This window comes from Hippoglossus stenolepis, chromosome 12 (genome assembly GCF_022539355.2).
Source record: "Hippoglossus stenolepis isolate QCI-W04-F060 chromosome 12, HSTE1.2, whole genome shotgun sequence".
In the NCBI taxonomy this organism is placed as follows: Eukaryota; Metazoa; Chordata; class Actinopteri; order Pleuronectiformes; family Pleuronectidae; genus Hippoglossus; species Hippoglossus stenolepis.
In genome coordinates, this window is record NC_061494.1 from 24,854,792 (window position 1) to 24,872,585 (window position 17,794).

The 17,794-nt window shown below is 44.8% G+C and overlaps 1 protein-coding gene across 3 annotated transcripts in view; it reads left to right on the forward strand.

Moving 5' to 3' along the window:
* Window positions 1-17,794, forward strand: part of ubr2 (ubiquitin protein ligase E3 component n-recognin 2) — a 32,819-nt gene that overhangs the window by 10,653 nt on the left and 4,372 nt on the right. For 2 of the 3 annotated variants that reach the window (XM_047342340.1, XM_047342338.1), the window contains exons 21-40: window positions 5,142-5,266; window positions 5,365-5,417; window positions 7,801-7,903; window positions 7,985-8,033; window positions 8,178-8,332; window positions 8,411-8,510; window positions 8,614-8,723; window positions 13,390-13,473; window positions 13,543-13,724; window positions 14,857-15,065; window positions 15,140-15,233; window positions 15,578-15,739; window positions 15,827-15,915; window positions 15,999-16,035; window positions 16,372-16,520; window positions 16,840-16,895; window positions 17,047-17,143; window positions 17,245-17,312; window positions 17,439-17,574; window positions 17,765-17,794. The exon at window positions 17,765-17,794 is cut by the window's right edge and continues 61 nt beyond it. In XM_047342340.1, the coding sequence (XP_047198296.1) occupies window positions 5,142-5,266; window positions 5,365-5,417; window positions 7,801-7,903; window positions 7,985-8,033; window positions 8,178-8,332; window positions 8,411-8,510; window positions 8,614-8,723; window positions 13,390-13,473; window positions 13,543-13,724; window positions 14,857-15,065; window positions 15,140-15,233; window positions 15,578-15,739; window positions 15,827-15,915; window positions 15,999-16,035; window positions 16,372-16,520; window positions 16,840-16,895; window positions 17,047-17,143; window positions 17,245-17,312; window positions 17,439-17,574; window positions 17,765-17,794 (2,088 nt within the window). The remainder of the gene's footprint in view (window positions 1-5,141; window positions 5,267-5,364; window positions 5,418-7,800; window positions 7,904-7,984; window positions 8,034-8,177; window positions 8,333-8,410; window positions 8,511-8,613; window positions 8,724-13,389; window positions 13,474-13,542; window positions 13,725-14,856; window positions 15,066-15,139; window positions 15,234-15,577; window positions 15,740-15,826; window positions 15,916-15,998; window positions 16,036-16,371; window positions 16,521-16,839; window positions 16,896-17,046; window positions 17,144-17,244; window positions 17,313-17,438; window positions 17,575-17,764) is intronic. The other variant, XM_047342339.1, reaches the window with a different exon arrangement.

Below are 17,794 nucleotides of genomic sequence, written 5' to 3' on the forward strand. Positions count from 1 at the left end.
TGTGGTACAGGTGATGATCAGGTGTGTGACTGACTGTGGTACAGGTGATGATCAGGTGTGTGACTGACTGTGGTACAGGTGATGATCAGGTGTGTCTCTGACTGTGGTACAGGTGATGATCAGGTGTGTGACTGACTGTGGTACAGGTGATGATCAGGTGTGTGACTGACTGTGGTACAGGTGATGATCAGGTGTGTGTCTGACTGTGGTACAGGTGATGATCAGGTGTGTGACTGACTGTGGTACAGGTGATGATCAGGTGTGTCTCTGACTGTGGTACAGGTGATGATCAGGTGTGTGACTGACTGTGGTACAGGTGATGATCAGGTGTGTCTCTGACTGGTACAGGTGATGATCAGGTGTGTCTCTGACTGTGGTACAGGTGATGATCAGGTGTGTCTCTGGCTGTGGTACAGGTGATGATCAGGTGTGGACTGACTGTGGTACAGGTGATGTTCAGTGATGATCAGGTGTGTCTCTGACTGTGGTACAGGTGATGATCAGGTGTGTCTCTGACTGTGGTACAGGTGATGATCAGGTGTGTCTCTGACTGTACAGATGATGATCAGTGTGCTCTGACTGTACAGATGATGCAGTGTCTCTGACTGGTACAGATGATGATCAGGTGTCTCTGACTGTGGTAGTGATCAGGTGTGACTGCTTGACAGCAGGGTGTGACTGACTGTGGTACAGGTGATGATCAGGTGTGTGACTGACTGTGGTACAGGTGATGATCAGGTGTGTCTCTGGCTGTGGTACAGGTGATGATCAGGTGTGTCTCTGACTGTGGTACAGGTGATGATCAGGTGTGTCTCTGGCTGTGGTACAGGTGATGATCAGGTGTGTGACTGACTGTGGTACAGGTGATGATCAGGTGTATCTCTGGCTGTGGGATAGGTTTGGGTGATGATCAGGTGTGTGACTGACTGTGGTACAGGTGATGATCAGGTGTGTCTGACTGTGGTACAGGTGATGATCAGGTGTGTCTCTGGCTGTGGTACAGGTGATGATCAGGTGTGTCTCTGACTGTGGTACAGGTGATGATCAGGTGTGACGTGTGGTACAGATGATCAGGTGTGTGACTGACTGTGGTACAGGTGATGATCAGGTGTGTGACTGACTGTGGTACAGGTGATGATCAGGTGTGTCTCTGGCTGTGGTACAGGTGATGATCAGGTGTGTCTCTGGCTGGTACAGGTGATGATCAGGTGTGTGACTGACTGTGGTACAGGTGATGATCAGGTGTGTCTCTGACTGTGGTACAGGTGATGATCAGGTGTGTCTCTGACTGGTACAGATGATGATCAGGTGTGTCTCTGACTGTGGTACAGGTGATGATCAGGTGTGTCACTGACTGTGGTACAGGTGATGATCAGGTGTGTCTCTGGCTGTGGTACAGGTGATGATCAGGTGTGTCTCTGACTGTGGTACAGGTGATGATCAGGTGTGTGACTGACTGTGGTACAGGTGATGATCAGGTGTGTGACTGACTGTGGTACAGGTGATGATCAGGTGTGTGACTGACTGTGGTACAGGTGATGATCAGGTGTGTGACTGACTGTGGTACAGGTGATGATCAGGTGTGTCTCTGACTGTGGTACAGATGATGTTCAGGTGTGTGACTGACTGTGGTACAGGTGATGTTCAGGTGTGTCTCTGACTGTGGTACAGGTGATGATCAGGTGTGTCTCTGACTGTGGTACAGATGATGATCAGGTGTGTGACTGACTGTGGTACAGGTGATGATCAGGTGTGTGACTGACTGTGGTACAGATGATGATCAGGTGTGTGACTGACTGTGGTACAGGTGATGATCAGGTGTGTCTCTGACTGTGGTACAGGTGATGATCAGGTGTGTCTCTGGCTGTGGTACAGGTGATGATCAGGTGTGTGACTGACTGTGGTACAGGTGATGATCAGGTGTGTGACTGACTGTGGTACAGGTGATGATCAGGTGTGTCTCTGACTGTGGTACAGGTGATGATCAGGTGTGTCTCTGACTGTGGTACAGGTGATGATCAGGTGTGTCTCTGACTGTGGTACAGGTGATGATCAGGTGTGTCTCTGACTGTGGTACAGGTGATGATCAGGTGTGTCTCTGACTGTGGTACAGGTGATGATCAGGTGTGTCACTGACTGTGGTACAGGTGATGATCAGGTGTGTCTCTGACTGGTACAGGTGATGATCAGGTGTGTCTCTGACTGGTACAGGTGATGATCAGGTGTGTGACTGACTGTGGTACAGGTGATGATCAGGGTGTCTCTGACTGTGGTACAGGTGATGATCAGGTGTGTCTCTGACTGTGGTACAGATGATGATCAGGTGTGTCTCTGACTGTGGTACAGATGATGATCAGGTGTGTGACTGACTGTGGTACAGGTGATGATCAGGTGTGTCTCTGGCTGTGGTACAGGTGATGATCAGGTGTGTCTCTGACTGTGGTACAGGTGATGATCAGGTGTGTGACTGACTGTGGTACAGGTGATGATCAGGTGTGTGACTGACTGTGGTACAGGTGATGATCAGGTGTGTCTCTGGCTGTGGTACAGGTGATGATCAGGTGTGTGACTGACTGGTACAGATGATGATCAGGTGTGTCTCTGACTGTGGTACAGGTGATGATCAGGTGTGTGACTGACTGTGGTACAGGTGATGATCAGGTGTGTCTCTGACTGGTACAGGTGATGATCAGGTGTGTGACTGACTGTGGTACAGGTGATGATCAGGTGTGTGACTGACTGTGGTACAGGTGATGATCAGGTGTGTGACTGACTGTGGTACAGGTGAGGATCAGGTGTGTCTCTGACTGTGGTACAGGTGAGGATCAGGGTGTCTCTGGCTGTGGTACAGGTGATGATCAGGTGTGTCTCTGACTGTGGTACAGGTGATGATCAGGTGTGTGACTGACTGTGGTACAGGTGATGTTCAGTGTTGACTGTGGACGATGATCAGGTGTCTCTGACTGTGTACAGGTGATGATCAGGTGTGTGACTGACTGTGGTACAGGTGATGATCAGGTGTGTGTCTGACTGTGGTACAGGTGATGATCAGGTGTGTGACTGACTGTGGTACAGGTGATGATCAGGTGTGTCTCTGACTGTGGTACAGGTGATGATCAGGTGTGTCTCTGGCTGTGGTACAGGTGATGATCAGGTGTGTCTCTGGCTGTGGTACAGGTGATGATCAGGTGTGTCTCTGTGGTACAGGTGATGATCAGGTGTGTCTCTGGCTGTGGTACAGATGATGATCAGGTGTGTGACTGACTGTGGTACAGGTGATGATCAGGTGTGTGACTGACTGTGGTACAGGTGATGATCAGGTGTGTCTCTGGCTGTGGTACAGGTGATGATCAGGTGTGTCTCTAGCTGGTACAGGTGATGTTCAGGTGTGTCTCTGGCTGTGGTACAGGTGATGATCAGGTGTGTCTCTGGCTGTGGTACAGGTGATGATCAGGTGTGTCTCTGGCTGTGGTACAGGTGATGATCAGGTGTGTGACTGACTGTGGTACAGGTGATGATCAGGTGTGTGACTGACTGTGGTACAGGTGATGATCAGGTGTGTGACTGACTGGTACAGGTGATGATCAGGTGTGTCTCTGACTGTGGTACAGGTGAGGATCAGGTGTGTCTCTGACTGGTACAGGTGAGGATCAGGTGTGTCTCTGACTGGTACAGGTGATGTTCAGGTGTGTCTCTGACTGTGGTACAGATGATGATCAGGTGTGTGACTGACTGGTACAGGTGATGATCAGGTGTGTGACTGACTGTGGTACAGGTGATGATCAGGTGTGTGACTGACTGTGGTACAGGTGATGATCAGGTGTGTCTCTGACTGTGGTACAGGTGAGGATCAGGTGTGTGACTGACTGTGGTACAGGTGATGTCAGGTGCTCTAGGGATCAGGTGTGTCTCTGACTGTGGTACAGGTGATGATCAGGTGTGTGACTGACTGTGGTACAGGTGATGATCAGGTGTGTGACTGACTGTGGTACAGGTGATGATCAGGTGTGTCTCTGACTGATCGTGTTCCTGACTGTGGTACAGGTGATGATCAGGTGTGTGACTGACTGTGGTACAGGTGATGATCAGGTGTGTGACTGACTGTGGTACAGGTGATCATGTGTGACTGACTGTGGTACAGGTGATGATCAGGTGTGTCTCTGGCTGTGGTACAGGTGATGATCAGGTGTGTCTCTGACTGTGGTACAGATGATGTTCAGGTGTGTCTCTGACTGTGGTACAGGTGATGATCAGGTGTGTCTCTGGCTGTGGTACAGGTGATGATCAGGTGTGTTGTGGGCTCTGTGGTACAGGTGATCAGGTGTGTCTCTGGCTGTGGTACAGATGATGTTCAGGTGTGTCTCTGACTGTGGTACAGATGATGATCAGGTGTGTCTCTGACTGTGTACAGATGATGTTCAGGTGTGTCTCTGACTGTGGTACAGATGATGATCAGGTGTGTCTCTGGCTGTGGTACAGATGATGATCAGGTGTGTGACTGACTGTGGTACAGATGATGTTCAGGTGTGTCTCTGACTGTGGTACAGATGATGTTCAGGTGTGTCTCTGGCTGTGGTACAGGTGATGATCAGGTGTGTGACTGACTGTGGTACAGATGATGTTCAGGTGTGTCTCTGGCTGTGGTACAGGTGATGATCAGGTGTGTGACTGACTGTGGTACAGATGATGTTCAGGTGTGTGACTGACTGTGGTACAGGTGATGATCAGGTGTGTCTCTGGCTGTGGTACAGGTGATGATCAGGTGTGTCTCTGGCTGTGGTACAGTGATGACAGTGTCTGCTGTACAGATGATGATCAGGTGTGTCTCTGGCTGTGGTACAGATGATGTTCAGGTGTGTGACTGACTGTGGTACAGATGATGTTCAGGTGTGTGACTGACTGTGGTACAGGTGATGATCAGGTGTGTTTGATGATATGATCTGACCCAGGGTGTGAGTGACTGTGGTACAGATGATGTTCAGGTGTGTCTCTGACTGTGGTACAGGTGATGATCAGGTGTGTCTCTGACTGTGGTACAGGTGATGATCAGGTGTGTCTCTGGCTGTGGTACAGGTGATGATCAGGTGTGTCTCTGGCTGTGGTACAGGTGATGATCAGGTGTGTCTCTGACTGTGGTACAGGTGAGCGCTACGTGGCAGGTGTGGGACAAGTGGAACCCCTCGATGAGGTCAGAAGAGAAATCATCCACCAGCTGTCGATCAGACCGATGTCTCACAGTGAGCTGGTGAAGGCTCTACCTGAGAACGTGAGACACCTGTCTACCTGTCTGTCTACCTGTATGTGCCTGTCTACCTGTCTGTCTGTACCACTCTGTATCTGTCTGTCCACCTCTCTGTGTTACAGGGTAATAAGGAGACAGGTCTGGAGAGAGTCATCGACAGCGTCGCTTCTTTCAAGTTAGTTCTTTTCACAGTGTGTGTTGTGTGTCTGTACTGACAGTGTGTGTCTATTGTGTGTCTGCACTGACAGTGTGTGTCTGCTAGAGGTGTTGAATTTCGCTATTCTTAAATGCATCGGGTTGCAGATGTGGACAACTCTGCATCAATGCAGAGACTTAAAGGGGACATAGCATGCAAATTCCACTTTGTTAGTGCTTCTACAGGTTAATGTGGGTATCTGGCTCATGTCTACCAACCCAAAAACTCTGGGGAAAAAACACTCGCGCCGTTCCCAAGCACGCAGCCGGGCTGTTCACACGGGACGAGCATTTCTCCGCTGGTCAGCCCGCGATTCACTCACATGTGGCATTTGTCTGGATCGTTGGGACCGGGAGGCTGCAGCAGCTGCTCGGGAGCGACCGCTCGCTCTCCCGTGCGTGAGCTGGAATTTGTGTCAGCGCCACACAGCCGGCAGTGTGGAGGACTTCCGCAGTGTTCAGCGCTACTGTAACCCCCGAACCCCGACATTCAACGGGTACAACAACAAGCGGAGAAAGCAGAATCGCGGGCTGACCTTATATATACAGTCTATGGGGCTGACCAGCGGAGAAATGCTCGTCCCGTGTGAACAGCCAGGCGGCTGCGCGCTGGAGAACGGCGCTGCGCTGCCTCGCAGCGGTCTTCCACACTGCCAGCTGTGTGGAAGACTTCCGCAGTGTTCAGCTCTACTGTATGCCGGGTTACAGTAGTTCCGCCGGGTTACAGTAGTTCCGCCGGGTTACAGTAGTTACGCCGGGGTACACCGGACGCGGAAGCGCCGCTGCGAGCAGCGCCGCCGCCGTTCTCCAGCACGCAGCCGCCTGGCTGTTCACACGGGACGAGCATTTCTCCGCTGGTCAGCCCCATAGACTGTACATATAAGGTCAGCCCGCGATTCTGCTTTCTCCGCTTGTTGTTGTACCCGTTGAATGTCGGGGTTCGGGGGTAAATGATGGTCTTCATAGCCCCCCCACCTCTCTTTCTCTCTCTGTCTGTCTGCTTGTGTGCTTGTAGTGGGGGGGCAGAGGGGGACATTTAATTATGTGATTGGGAAAATTAAAACTCCAGGACAACAAGGGGAATACAAAGTATGGGATGCATATTTGATAATTTATATCATATAAAATATGTAATTTATATCGTTTAAAATCATGGGGGAGGGGGGAGCTGGCTCATTAGCATTTAAAGGAACAGGCACTCAAAACAGGTCGCTCTGTGGAGGGCTGTTTTATACAGGGTAAAAAGCTGTTTTATATGATCCTTGTGGTATTTTGACCAAAGTATGTTACAGACATTTCGTTAAGACCCCAAGGAACCATATCAACTTGTGGTAAAATGGGCATGCTATGTCCCCTTTAAAAATAATCAATTGATGTTTTCCGTTACGTTCATTGTTTTAGCTTTGTCCGGCTGCTGAATATTATATCCAGCGCTGCTTCAGGATCAGAACAGACGCTCATTAAAGGTCCGGTCTGTGTCAGAGTATCTGTCAGAGTCTGTTTCCTCCTCTGACCTGCGCTCAATTTACACTTTAACAATAAACACCATCACTAATCACAAGTTATCAGGACATGTACAGGACTGGCGTTTACTTTGTGTTTGTTTGATTTGCTCTAGAGTTTATGAGACACATGTTTAAACCTGCTACACAACACCAGACGTAACGTGACGTGCATAGTCAGCACATCAGGTTTTAACTTCATTGTTGCAGAAGAAGCGACTTCCTGTTTATCCAGGAACATAAATATGAATTCATCAGTTTTTTATAAAGATCAGTTCTAAGTGTGATGATTAGAAAACGTCAGAGGAGCAGAATCACTTGTTGACCAGCGGAGTAATGAGAGTCAGTGCAGTGGTGCTGCTAAGGGGGGGGGGGGCAGGTGGTGCCACCTTAATACATTAAAGGCTATAATCAGAGTTTGTCCTTTTAAGCTTTAGGTGCAGCACACAAGTCTAAACTGAATGAATGAAATCAGTGTGGAGAGCACTGACCCCTGTCAGACTCACTGTTGTAGTCTGATTCATGAATTGAAAACCTTATTTTGTAAATTATGGCACACTTGTAATAACAGTAACAGTCTATAATACCTTTTAGAGCACTTTCTAAATAAAAAGGGAGTTCATATCTGACTGATTTTATTAACTGATGAAGAGGCAGCCACGTGCAGTAATATAGAAAAACGTGATGTGATACATTGAAATACATCGAGATGCCTCGTTGTGCATTGAATGGTTGACTAATGGAAGCGTGAGGCTAGTGAAGGTGCACACCTCTAGTGTCTGCACTGACAGTGTGTCTGTACTGACAGTGTGTGTATTGTGTGTCTGTACTGACAGTGTGTGTCTGTACTGCCCTCTACAGGAAACCAGGTGTAACAGGTCGTGGTTTGTATGAACTTTGTCCTGAGTGGAACAAAAAGTTCAACCTTTACTTTCATCACTACAGCAGAGCTGATCAGTCCAAGGTACACAACTGATCACTGTATTGATCTATGAGTCATTGATCTGTGTGTTGCCGTGGTAACCATGTGTGATGTGTGTTCCAGGCTGAGGAGGCTCAGAGGAAACTGAGGAGACAGAATGGAGAGGACACAGGTAAACACACCTGATGATGTCACTGATCCATTGTGACATCATCACGTCCACTAATGAAGAATGTGAATTATCAGTCATCAACATGTCACATCAATACTACACTGTGTGTCTGTCTCTGTGTGTGTGTGTGTGTGTGTTGTGCAGCCCTGCCTCCCCCTCCGCCCCCCCCTCTCTGTCCTCTCTTTGCGAGTCTCGTTAACGTCCTGCAGTGTGACGTCTTGTTGGCTGTAGAGGGCGCTGTGCTGCAATGGGCTGTGGAGCCAAGTGGGGGGAGCTGGACCGAGTCAATGCTACAGAGGGTAAGAGAAAGAGAGTGTGTGTGGGGGGTGCATGATGTTTAGATTACTGTATTAACTAAATAATGCGTGTGTGTACAGGTGCTCCACCTGGTGGCCATGGCTCTACTGGAGGAGCAGCAGCAGCTAGAAAACAAAGGAGATGATGATGTCACCTTCAACTACACCTGCAAGATCTCACGTCAGTACACAACTACACAACAATCCAACAACACACATCAACACATTACACAATTGAATGCCAAAGTTACACACACTACTTCTATGTGTGTCTGTGAATGTAGGTCCAGGTGAAGCTCCTAGTCCGACAGGAAGTGTCCTGGCCTTGTTGGAGACTCTTCAGAACGCTCCTCACCTTGAGGTTCACAAAGACATCATCACCTGGATCGTCAAGGTAAACATCTTCCTAAATGTTCAGTTCAATGAGATCAATAACCTGATCACCAGACTGATCGATAACCTGATCACCAGACTGATCGATAACCTGATCACCAGACTGATCGATAACCTGATCACCAGACTGATCGATAACCTGATCACCAGACTGATCGATAACCTCATCACCAGACTGATCGATAACCTGATCACCAGACTGATCGATAACCTGATCACCAGACTGATCGATAACCTGATCACCAGACTGATTGATAAACTGATCGATAACCTGATCACCAGACTGATCGATAACCTGATCACCAGACTGATCGATAACCTCATCACCAGACTGATCGATAACCTGATCACCAGACTGATCGATAACCTGATCACCAGACTGATCGATAACCTGATCACCAGACTGATCGATAACCTGATCACCAGACTGATCGATAACCTCATCACCAGACTGATCGATAACCTCATCACCAGACTGATCGATAACCTGATCACCAGACTGATCGATAACCTGATCACCAGACTGATCGATAACCTCATCACCAGACTGATCGATAACCTGATCACCAGACTGATCGATAACCTGATCACCAGACTGATCGATAACCTCATCACCAGACTGATCGATAACCTCATCACCAGACTGATCGATAACCTCATCACCAGACTGATCGATAACCTGATCACCAGACTGATCGATAACCTCATCACCAGACTGATCGATAACCTGATCACCAGACTGATCGATAACCTGATCACCAGACTGATATAAACTGATCGATAACCTGATCACCAGACTGATCGATAACCGATCACCAGACTGATCGATAACCTCATCACCAGACTGATCGATAACCTGATCACCAGACTGATCGATAACCTCATCACCAGACTGATCGATAACCTGATCACCAGACTGATCGATAACCTCATCACCAGACTGATCGATAACCTGATCACCAGACTGATCGATAACCTGATCACCAGACTGATCGATAACCTGATCGATAACCTGATCACCAGACTGATCGATAACTGATACCAGACTGATCGATAACCTGATCACCAGACTGATCGATAACCTGATCGATAACCTGATCACCAGACTGATCGATAAGTGGAAGTGATGGAAGCACTGACCCTGATGGAGGAGAATGTGATAGAAGGATGAGGAGGAAACAAGTGTTTAGTGACTGTGATGGTTTCCTGTCCCATGAAGATGACTCATCATATCGACTCTATAGATCTGTGATCTTTGTGTTGAACTGAGTCCAGTAGCACAGTATCACATTATTACAGTATCGCAGTATTACATTATTATAATATCACAGTATCACATTATTACAGAGTATTACAGTACCGCAGTATTACATTATTATAGTATCACATTATTACAGAGTATTACAGTATCGCAGTATTATAATATCACAGTATTACATTATCAGAGTATTACAGTATCACAATATTATAGTATCACAGTATTATAATATTACAGTATCACATTATTACAGTGTCACATTACAGTGTCACATTATTATAGTATCACAGTATTATAATATCACAGTATCACAGTATTACAGTATCACAGTATCACATTATTACAGTATCACATTATCACTGTATTACAGTATCACATTATTACAGTATCACATTATTACAGTATCACATTATCACAGTATCACATTATTACAGTATCACATTATTACAGTATCACATTATCAGTGTCACATTATTACAGTGTCACATTATTACAGTATCACATTATCACAGTATCACAGTATCACATTATCACAGTATCACATTATTACAGTATCACAGTATCACATTATTACAGTATCACATTATCAGTGTCACATTATCACACTGTCACATTATTACAGTGTCACATTATTACAGTGTCACATTATTACAGTGTCACATTATAGTGTACATTATCACAGTATCACAGTATCACATTATCACATTATCACATTATCACAGTATCACAGTATCACATTATTACAGTGTCACATTATTACAGTGTCACATTATCACAGTGTCACATTATCACAGTGTCACATTATTACAGTATCACATTATCACATTATCACAGTCACATTATTACAGTATCACATTATCACAGTATCACAGTGTCACATTATCACAGTATTACATTGTCACATTATTACATTGTCACATTATTACAGTATCACATTATCACATTATCACAGTGTCACATTATCACAGTATCACATTATCACAGTATCACATTATCACATTGTCACATTATTACATTACATTACAGTATCACATTGTCACATTATTACAGTGTCACATTATCACAGTATCACAGTGCCACATTATCACAGTATTACATTATCACACATTATTACATTGTCACATTATTACAGTATCACATTATCACATTATCACAGTGTCACATTATCACAGTATCACAGTATCACATTATCACAGTATCACAGTGCCACATTATCACAGTATTACATTATCACAGTATTACATTATTACAGTGTCACATTATTACAGTGTCACATTATTAGTGTCACATTGTCACATTATCACAGTATCACAGTATCACATTATCACAGTGTCACATTATTACAGTCCATTGTCACAGTATTACAGTATCACATTATCACAGTATCACAGTCATATCACAGTGTCACATTATCACAGTATCACATTATCACAGTATTACATTATTACAGTGTCACATTATTACAGTGTCACATTATTACAGTGTCACATTATCACAGTATTACAGTATCACAGTGTCACATTATCACAGTATCACATTATCACAGTATTACATTATCACAGTGTCACATTATCACAGTATCACATTATCACAGTATTACATTATCACAGTGTCACATTATCACAGTATCACATTATCACAGTATTACATTATCACAGTGTCACATTATCACAGTATCACATTATCACAGTATTACAGTATCACAGTGTCACATTATCACAGTATCACATTATCACAGTATTACATTATCACAGTATCACATTATCACAGTATTACATTATCACAGTATCACATTATCACAGTATTACAGTATCACAGTGTCACATTATCACAGTATCACATTATCACAGTATCACATTATCACAGTATTACAGTATCACAGTGTCACATTATCACAGTATCACATTATCACAGTATTACATTATCACAGTGTCACATTATCACAGTATCACATTATCACAGTATCACATTATCACAGTGTCACATTATCACAGTATCACATTATCACAGTATTACATTATTACAGTATCACATTATCACAGTATCACATTATCACAGTATTAAATTATCACAGTGTACATTATCACAGTATCACATTATCACAGTATTACATTATCACAGTGTCACATTATCACAGTATCACATTATCACAGTATTACATTATCACAGTGTCACAGTATCACAGTATCACAGTATCACATTATCACAGTATCACATTATCACAGTATCACATTATCACAGTATTACATTATTACAGTGTCACATTATCACAGTATTACATTATTACAGTATTACATTATTACAGTATCACATTATCACAGTGTCACATTATCACAGTGTCACATTATCACAGTATTACATTATTACAGTATCACATTATCACAGTATCACATTATCACAGTATTACATTATTACAGTGTCACATTATCACAGTGTCACAGTTCACATTATCACAGTATTACATTATTACAGTCACATTATCACAGTGTCACATTATCACAGTATTACAGTATCACATTATCACAGTGTCACATTATCACAGTATTACATTATTACATTGTCACATTATTACATTGTCACATTATTACAGTGTCACATTATTACAGTATCACATTATCACAGTATTACAGTATCACATTATCACAGTGTCACATTATCACAGTATTACAGTATCACATTATCACAGTGTCACATTATCACAGTATCACATTATCACAGTGTCACATTATCACAGTATCACATTATTACACAGACCGACCCGACAGAACCATCCCTGTACAAACACTAGTTGTCACCACACCACTCTGGTTTATTAGCTGACAGGTCTGTGTGTGATTGATACTGTAAAATATTCACCTTTCTATGTAGATAATTTAATATTCATTAGGTGATTTGCATTGACCATTTATGGTTGAATGTGGGCGTGTAGAGGGCGGGGCATGAGGCAGAGGCACATCTCCAGCACATCTCCAGGAGTGTGATTTCTAAAGGGAACATTCAGGTGTGCTTGTGCACAGTTTTATAAATCTGAGTCTTTTTTTGCGTATGCCATTTTCTGCTTCTGTGCACGCATACACTTTTAATTTCAATCGTTTAATTTATTTTATAAATGAGGCCCCAGGTCCAGAGTCCAAATATACAAAAAAGGGCGTAGGCAAAAAAAGATTCAATTCACCTCCTCACATCTGCATCGCCACTTTGCTGTCTCCTAAAGTTCGTACGCATGGCTTGAAGTTTGCATTCAAATGCAAACATTCTCCCGTCAAGTTTGTTTTTATAGATCCCAATGTTTGCGCGAGAAGTGCCGTCTGGAAATGGCATCTGAAAGATGTGTACACAACGGTTATAAATGAGGCCCAAGGTCTCGGCCTTAAAGACATTCACGTGTTGTTCCTGTTTTTGTGTCCAGACGGTGTCGAACATTAAAACAATGAGAGAACGAACAGCGTCCACATCCACAGTCAGCACATGTCATGGACATGGCGCGGAGGAGGTAAAGTACCAGAACACCTGAATTTCACTGAGCTGCAGCAGCAGGTGAACACACCTGTTGTGTCCGCAGACGCTGAGAGACAGAGACAAGGCAGAGAGGAAGAGGAAGGCAGAGATGGCTCGTCTCCGCAGAGAGAAGATCATGGCTCAGATGTCCGAGATGCAGAAACACTTTATCAACGAGAACAAAGAACTTTTCCAACAAAGTCTGGAGGAGCTGGAAGCGTCTACTGTCAGTGCTGCCGACAGCAGGTAGACCCGGACCTGTGTACACCTGTATGTACCTGTATACACTTTGAAATACCTGTGTAAAACAACACTGAAAAGGCCAATGAACACCTTCAAATAATATTGTGGACAGGTATGTAGGAGAAAAAGCACATGCAGGTGAGAGAAGAGGAATCGCACACACTGTCCTGTACTTCATCAGGTAAACAGTGAGACAAGCATGAAGTGGCCAATCAGAGAGAAGAAGCAGACCCACAGTCTGAGAGCCTGATAGTTTCTTCTCTCTGATTGGCCACTTTCATGGAGGTGTAGCCTGTGTGTTTGTCTCACTGTTTACCTGATGAAGGTCCACACGACAAAAACGTTGTACACTTAATGAAATGTTTTTGCAAGTACAGGAGAGTGTGTGCGATTCCTCTTCTCTCAAATAGCTGTGTACATATTGTGTTATACTTGTATACATCGGTATATACCTGTTCACATTTCTATATACCTGTGTATACCTTTATATAAATGTGTATGCCTGTATATACACATGTAAACATAGTATATGTATTTACTATATATATTTGTATACATTAGGGCTGCACGATATATCGAAAATCTATCATCATTGCAATATCAACGTGCGCTATTAAAGACGGCAAAAACTGCGCCAATGGTGTTTCATGCACCACTCATTCACACTTTGCTTGTCAATATATTTAGATGGAGTGTCTGTGTCTCTCTCTCTCTCTCTCCCTCTCCCTCTCCCTCTATCTAAATCTAACACACACACAAACAGTGATCGGATACGTGTAAACTCAGTAAACTTAGAAAATAAATTTGTAGCTGGAGGAGATGGCGCCGCTGTGTTTGGTTTGATTTGTCGGCCATGGACAAAGACACGGAGAGGATGTAAATGACTGACAGAGCCAATAAAAACTCGGCTGTGGAGCTGTCTGTGATCTCTGGGTCCGTAGCCAGGGACTGTTAATTTTTATTTATCGCAAGTCATCGTCATTGCAATATTCAACAAGGATAGCGCATATCACAGGTTTTCTTAATATCGTGAAGCCCTAGTATACATCTGTATATACAGGTGTGAAAATCTGTTGCTGTTCGAAGTTTATCTGACAGGAAACAGAACATTCAAATGTCCCCCCTCCCCTCCGAGTGCCCCCAGTTTGGAGCACACTTGTGTTTCTCAGGTGTGTGTTGGTCCCAGGAGGGTGGGTGGCGCAGAGCCCCGTCAGCTGGTCACCTGTATCCTGTGTCAGGAGGAGCAGGAGGTCAGAGGTCACGGCAGAGCCATGGTGCTCGCTGCATTCATCCAGAGGTCAACTGTTCTGTCCAAAAACCGCCGCCGCATCCTGCCCGACCCAGGTGAGCCTCACAGTGACATCATCAGGAAAGCAGCCAGTCAGAGTTCATGGTTAACTGATTGATGATGTTTCCAGAGCGACATGACCCCCTGTTCATGCACCCTGACCTGTCACTGGGGATTCACACAGCCAGCTGTGGACACATCATGCATGCCACCTGCTGGCAGAGGTATGTCACTGTCACACCTGTGTTATCATACACAGGTGTGGTCAGAAAATTATGGTGGTTTCAATTTTTTCCAGCCAGCCTAACTATAAACTGATTATTTATCAATTATAATAACTTAATTTGTATAGCACTTTTAAATACAAGTAACGGGTAAGTGCTATACAACAAACAAAATGACACAATATAAATCTTTTTATATGTTTAATGTATGATCAGTGTTTCATGTAGTTGATCTGAGGACACAGAGAGAGAGAGAGCTGAACAAACTGTGTGTGTGTGTGTGTGTGTGTGTGTGTGTGTGTGTGTGTGTGTGTGTGTGTGTGTGTGTGTGTGTGTGTGTGCAGGTACTTTGAGGCCGTGCAGGTGAAGGAGCAGAGACGTCAGCAGCGTCTTCGAGGTCACACCAGCTACGACGTAGAAAATGGAGAATTTCTGTGTCCTCTCTGTGAATGTCTGAGCAACACTGTGATCCCACTGCTGCCCCACACACACACACCTGAACACAGGTACACACACACCTGATCATATTAAATGACCACAGATGTGGTCAGTTTATTTGTAATTATCTGATCTCTGTCTGTCTCTCTCTCCAGTGACAATCATCCCTCTCTGGAGGTGTGGCTTAACACAACCAATCAGCACATAGCAGTACTACACTCCGCCCACAGGAAGCAGTCTGAAGGTCAGTCACCTGTCAATCATCTAAAAGGCGGAGTCACACTACTTGACTAAATCTCTGTGTGTGTGTGTGTGTGTGTGTTTCAGATGCAGCAGAGGGGGCGGAGTCTGTCACACTCTGTCAGTGAGTCATCAGCTGTTTAATCTTTGATCAATTAAACTTAATGATATTTATTGTGTTCAACTTTAAATGTTTGTCTTGTTTGAACCAAACGTCTCCGTCAGGATTACAGTTACACAGTAACTAAGTACTTTTACTAAAGTACTGTTCTCAGCGTGAAGGAACATATATTTTCACTGATCTGGTTCTACTCATACAAGAACATGTATGAGAAACTTTTAGTTACTAGTTACTTTTGTTACTCATACTACAATTATGATGTCACTCTTTGATCAATGGTAGAAAAATACACACCTGGATGATGTCAGCAGGTGATGATGTCATCACTTTGTCCCTCAGGAACCGCTTCTCCAGCAGCGTCCGTGAGATGATCACCACCTTCAGCACGTCCACCTACAAAGTGGGACTGAAGCTGAACCCCAACGAGCAGGACCCCCGAGTCCCGGTGCTGAGCTGGTCTACCTGCGCCTACACCATCCAGAGTATAGGTATACACACACCTGAGGCGTCAGGTATACACACACACACACACACACACACCTGAGGCATCAGGTATACGCGCGCGCGCGCGCGCACACACACACACACACACCCCTGAGGCGTCAGGTATACGCGCGCACACACACACACACACACACACCCCTGAGGCGTCAGGTATACGCACACACACACACACACACACACACACCCCTGAGGCGTCAGGTATACGCACACACACACACACACACACACACCACAGAGGCGTCAGGTATATGCACACACACACCTGAGGGGTCAGAGTTCAGCTGACAGTGTTTTTCTTTACAGAGCGCCTCCTGGTGGACGAAGAGAAGCCGTTGTTTGGGAGTCTACCTTGCCGACAGGTAACACTCAGTTTGTTGAGACCAGTTAGAGAGAGAGGATTGACACAGATAGTAATCTGATTACTTTACACATAAATTGATCTCAGATCAGTCAAATTATTTACCTGTGTGTGTGTGTGTGTGTGTGTGTGTGTGTGTGTGTGTGTGTGAGGACGACTGTCTGAGCGCCCTCACCAGGTTCAGTTCAGCCTGTTGGACAACAGCTCCACTGAAAACAGTTCAAACACACTTCATCAGACTGTTCACAGGTAACAACACAACAACACACACTTCCTATCACAGAGGGGTTTACAGTTGTATTAGTTTGTCAGTAGTGTGTAATGAGTGTGTGTCTGTGTGTGTGTTTCAGTTCTGGTTCCAGACTCTCAGGTAGAAAACTCTCCTTGTATCCTCGACATCGACATGTTTCACCTGCTGGTGAGTTTTAACACTTTACACTTAATCCAGTTAAATCCAGTTTTAAACCCATTTTAATCCATTTTAATCTGATTGAATCTGATGAAACCAGATTCCATTTTGAACCAGTTTAAACTGTCTCTGCAGGTTTACAGTGTGTTAGCTTACAGCTCAGTTCACAGTCCAGACCAATCAAGTGCGAGCATTGACTCAGCTCATCTCCACCTTCTTCACCTGGTCACAGTGACTCACCTGGTTCAGATCCTGCTAACAACCTGCACAGGTGACACACACACACACACACACCTGAGGCACACAAGTGTAGTTCATTCGTACAGAACATCCTGAGGTCCAGAGTTCTCTTCATACCTGCATCTAGGCTTCATTACTTTTCACCCAGTGGCCGGAGGCATTATGTTTTCAGGTTGTCTGTGTATGACCTGTCTGTCTGTCTGTGGCCTGTCTGTCTGTAGAGGAAGTGTGTATGGATCAGGATGGTGGAG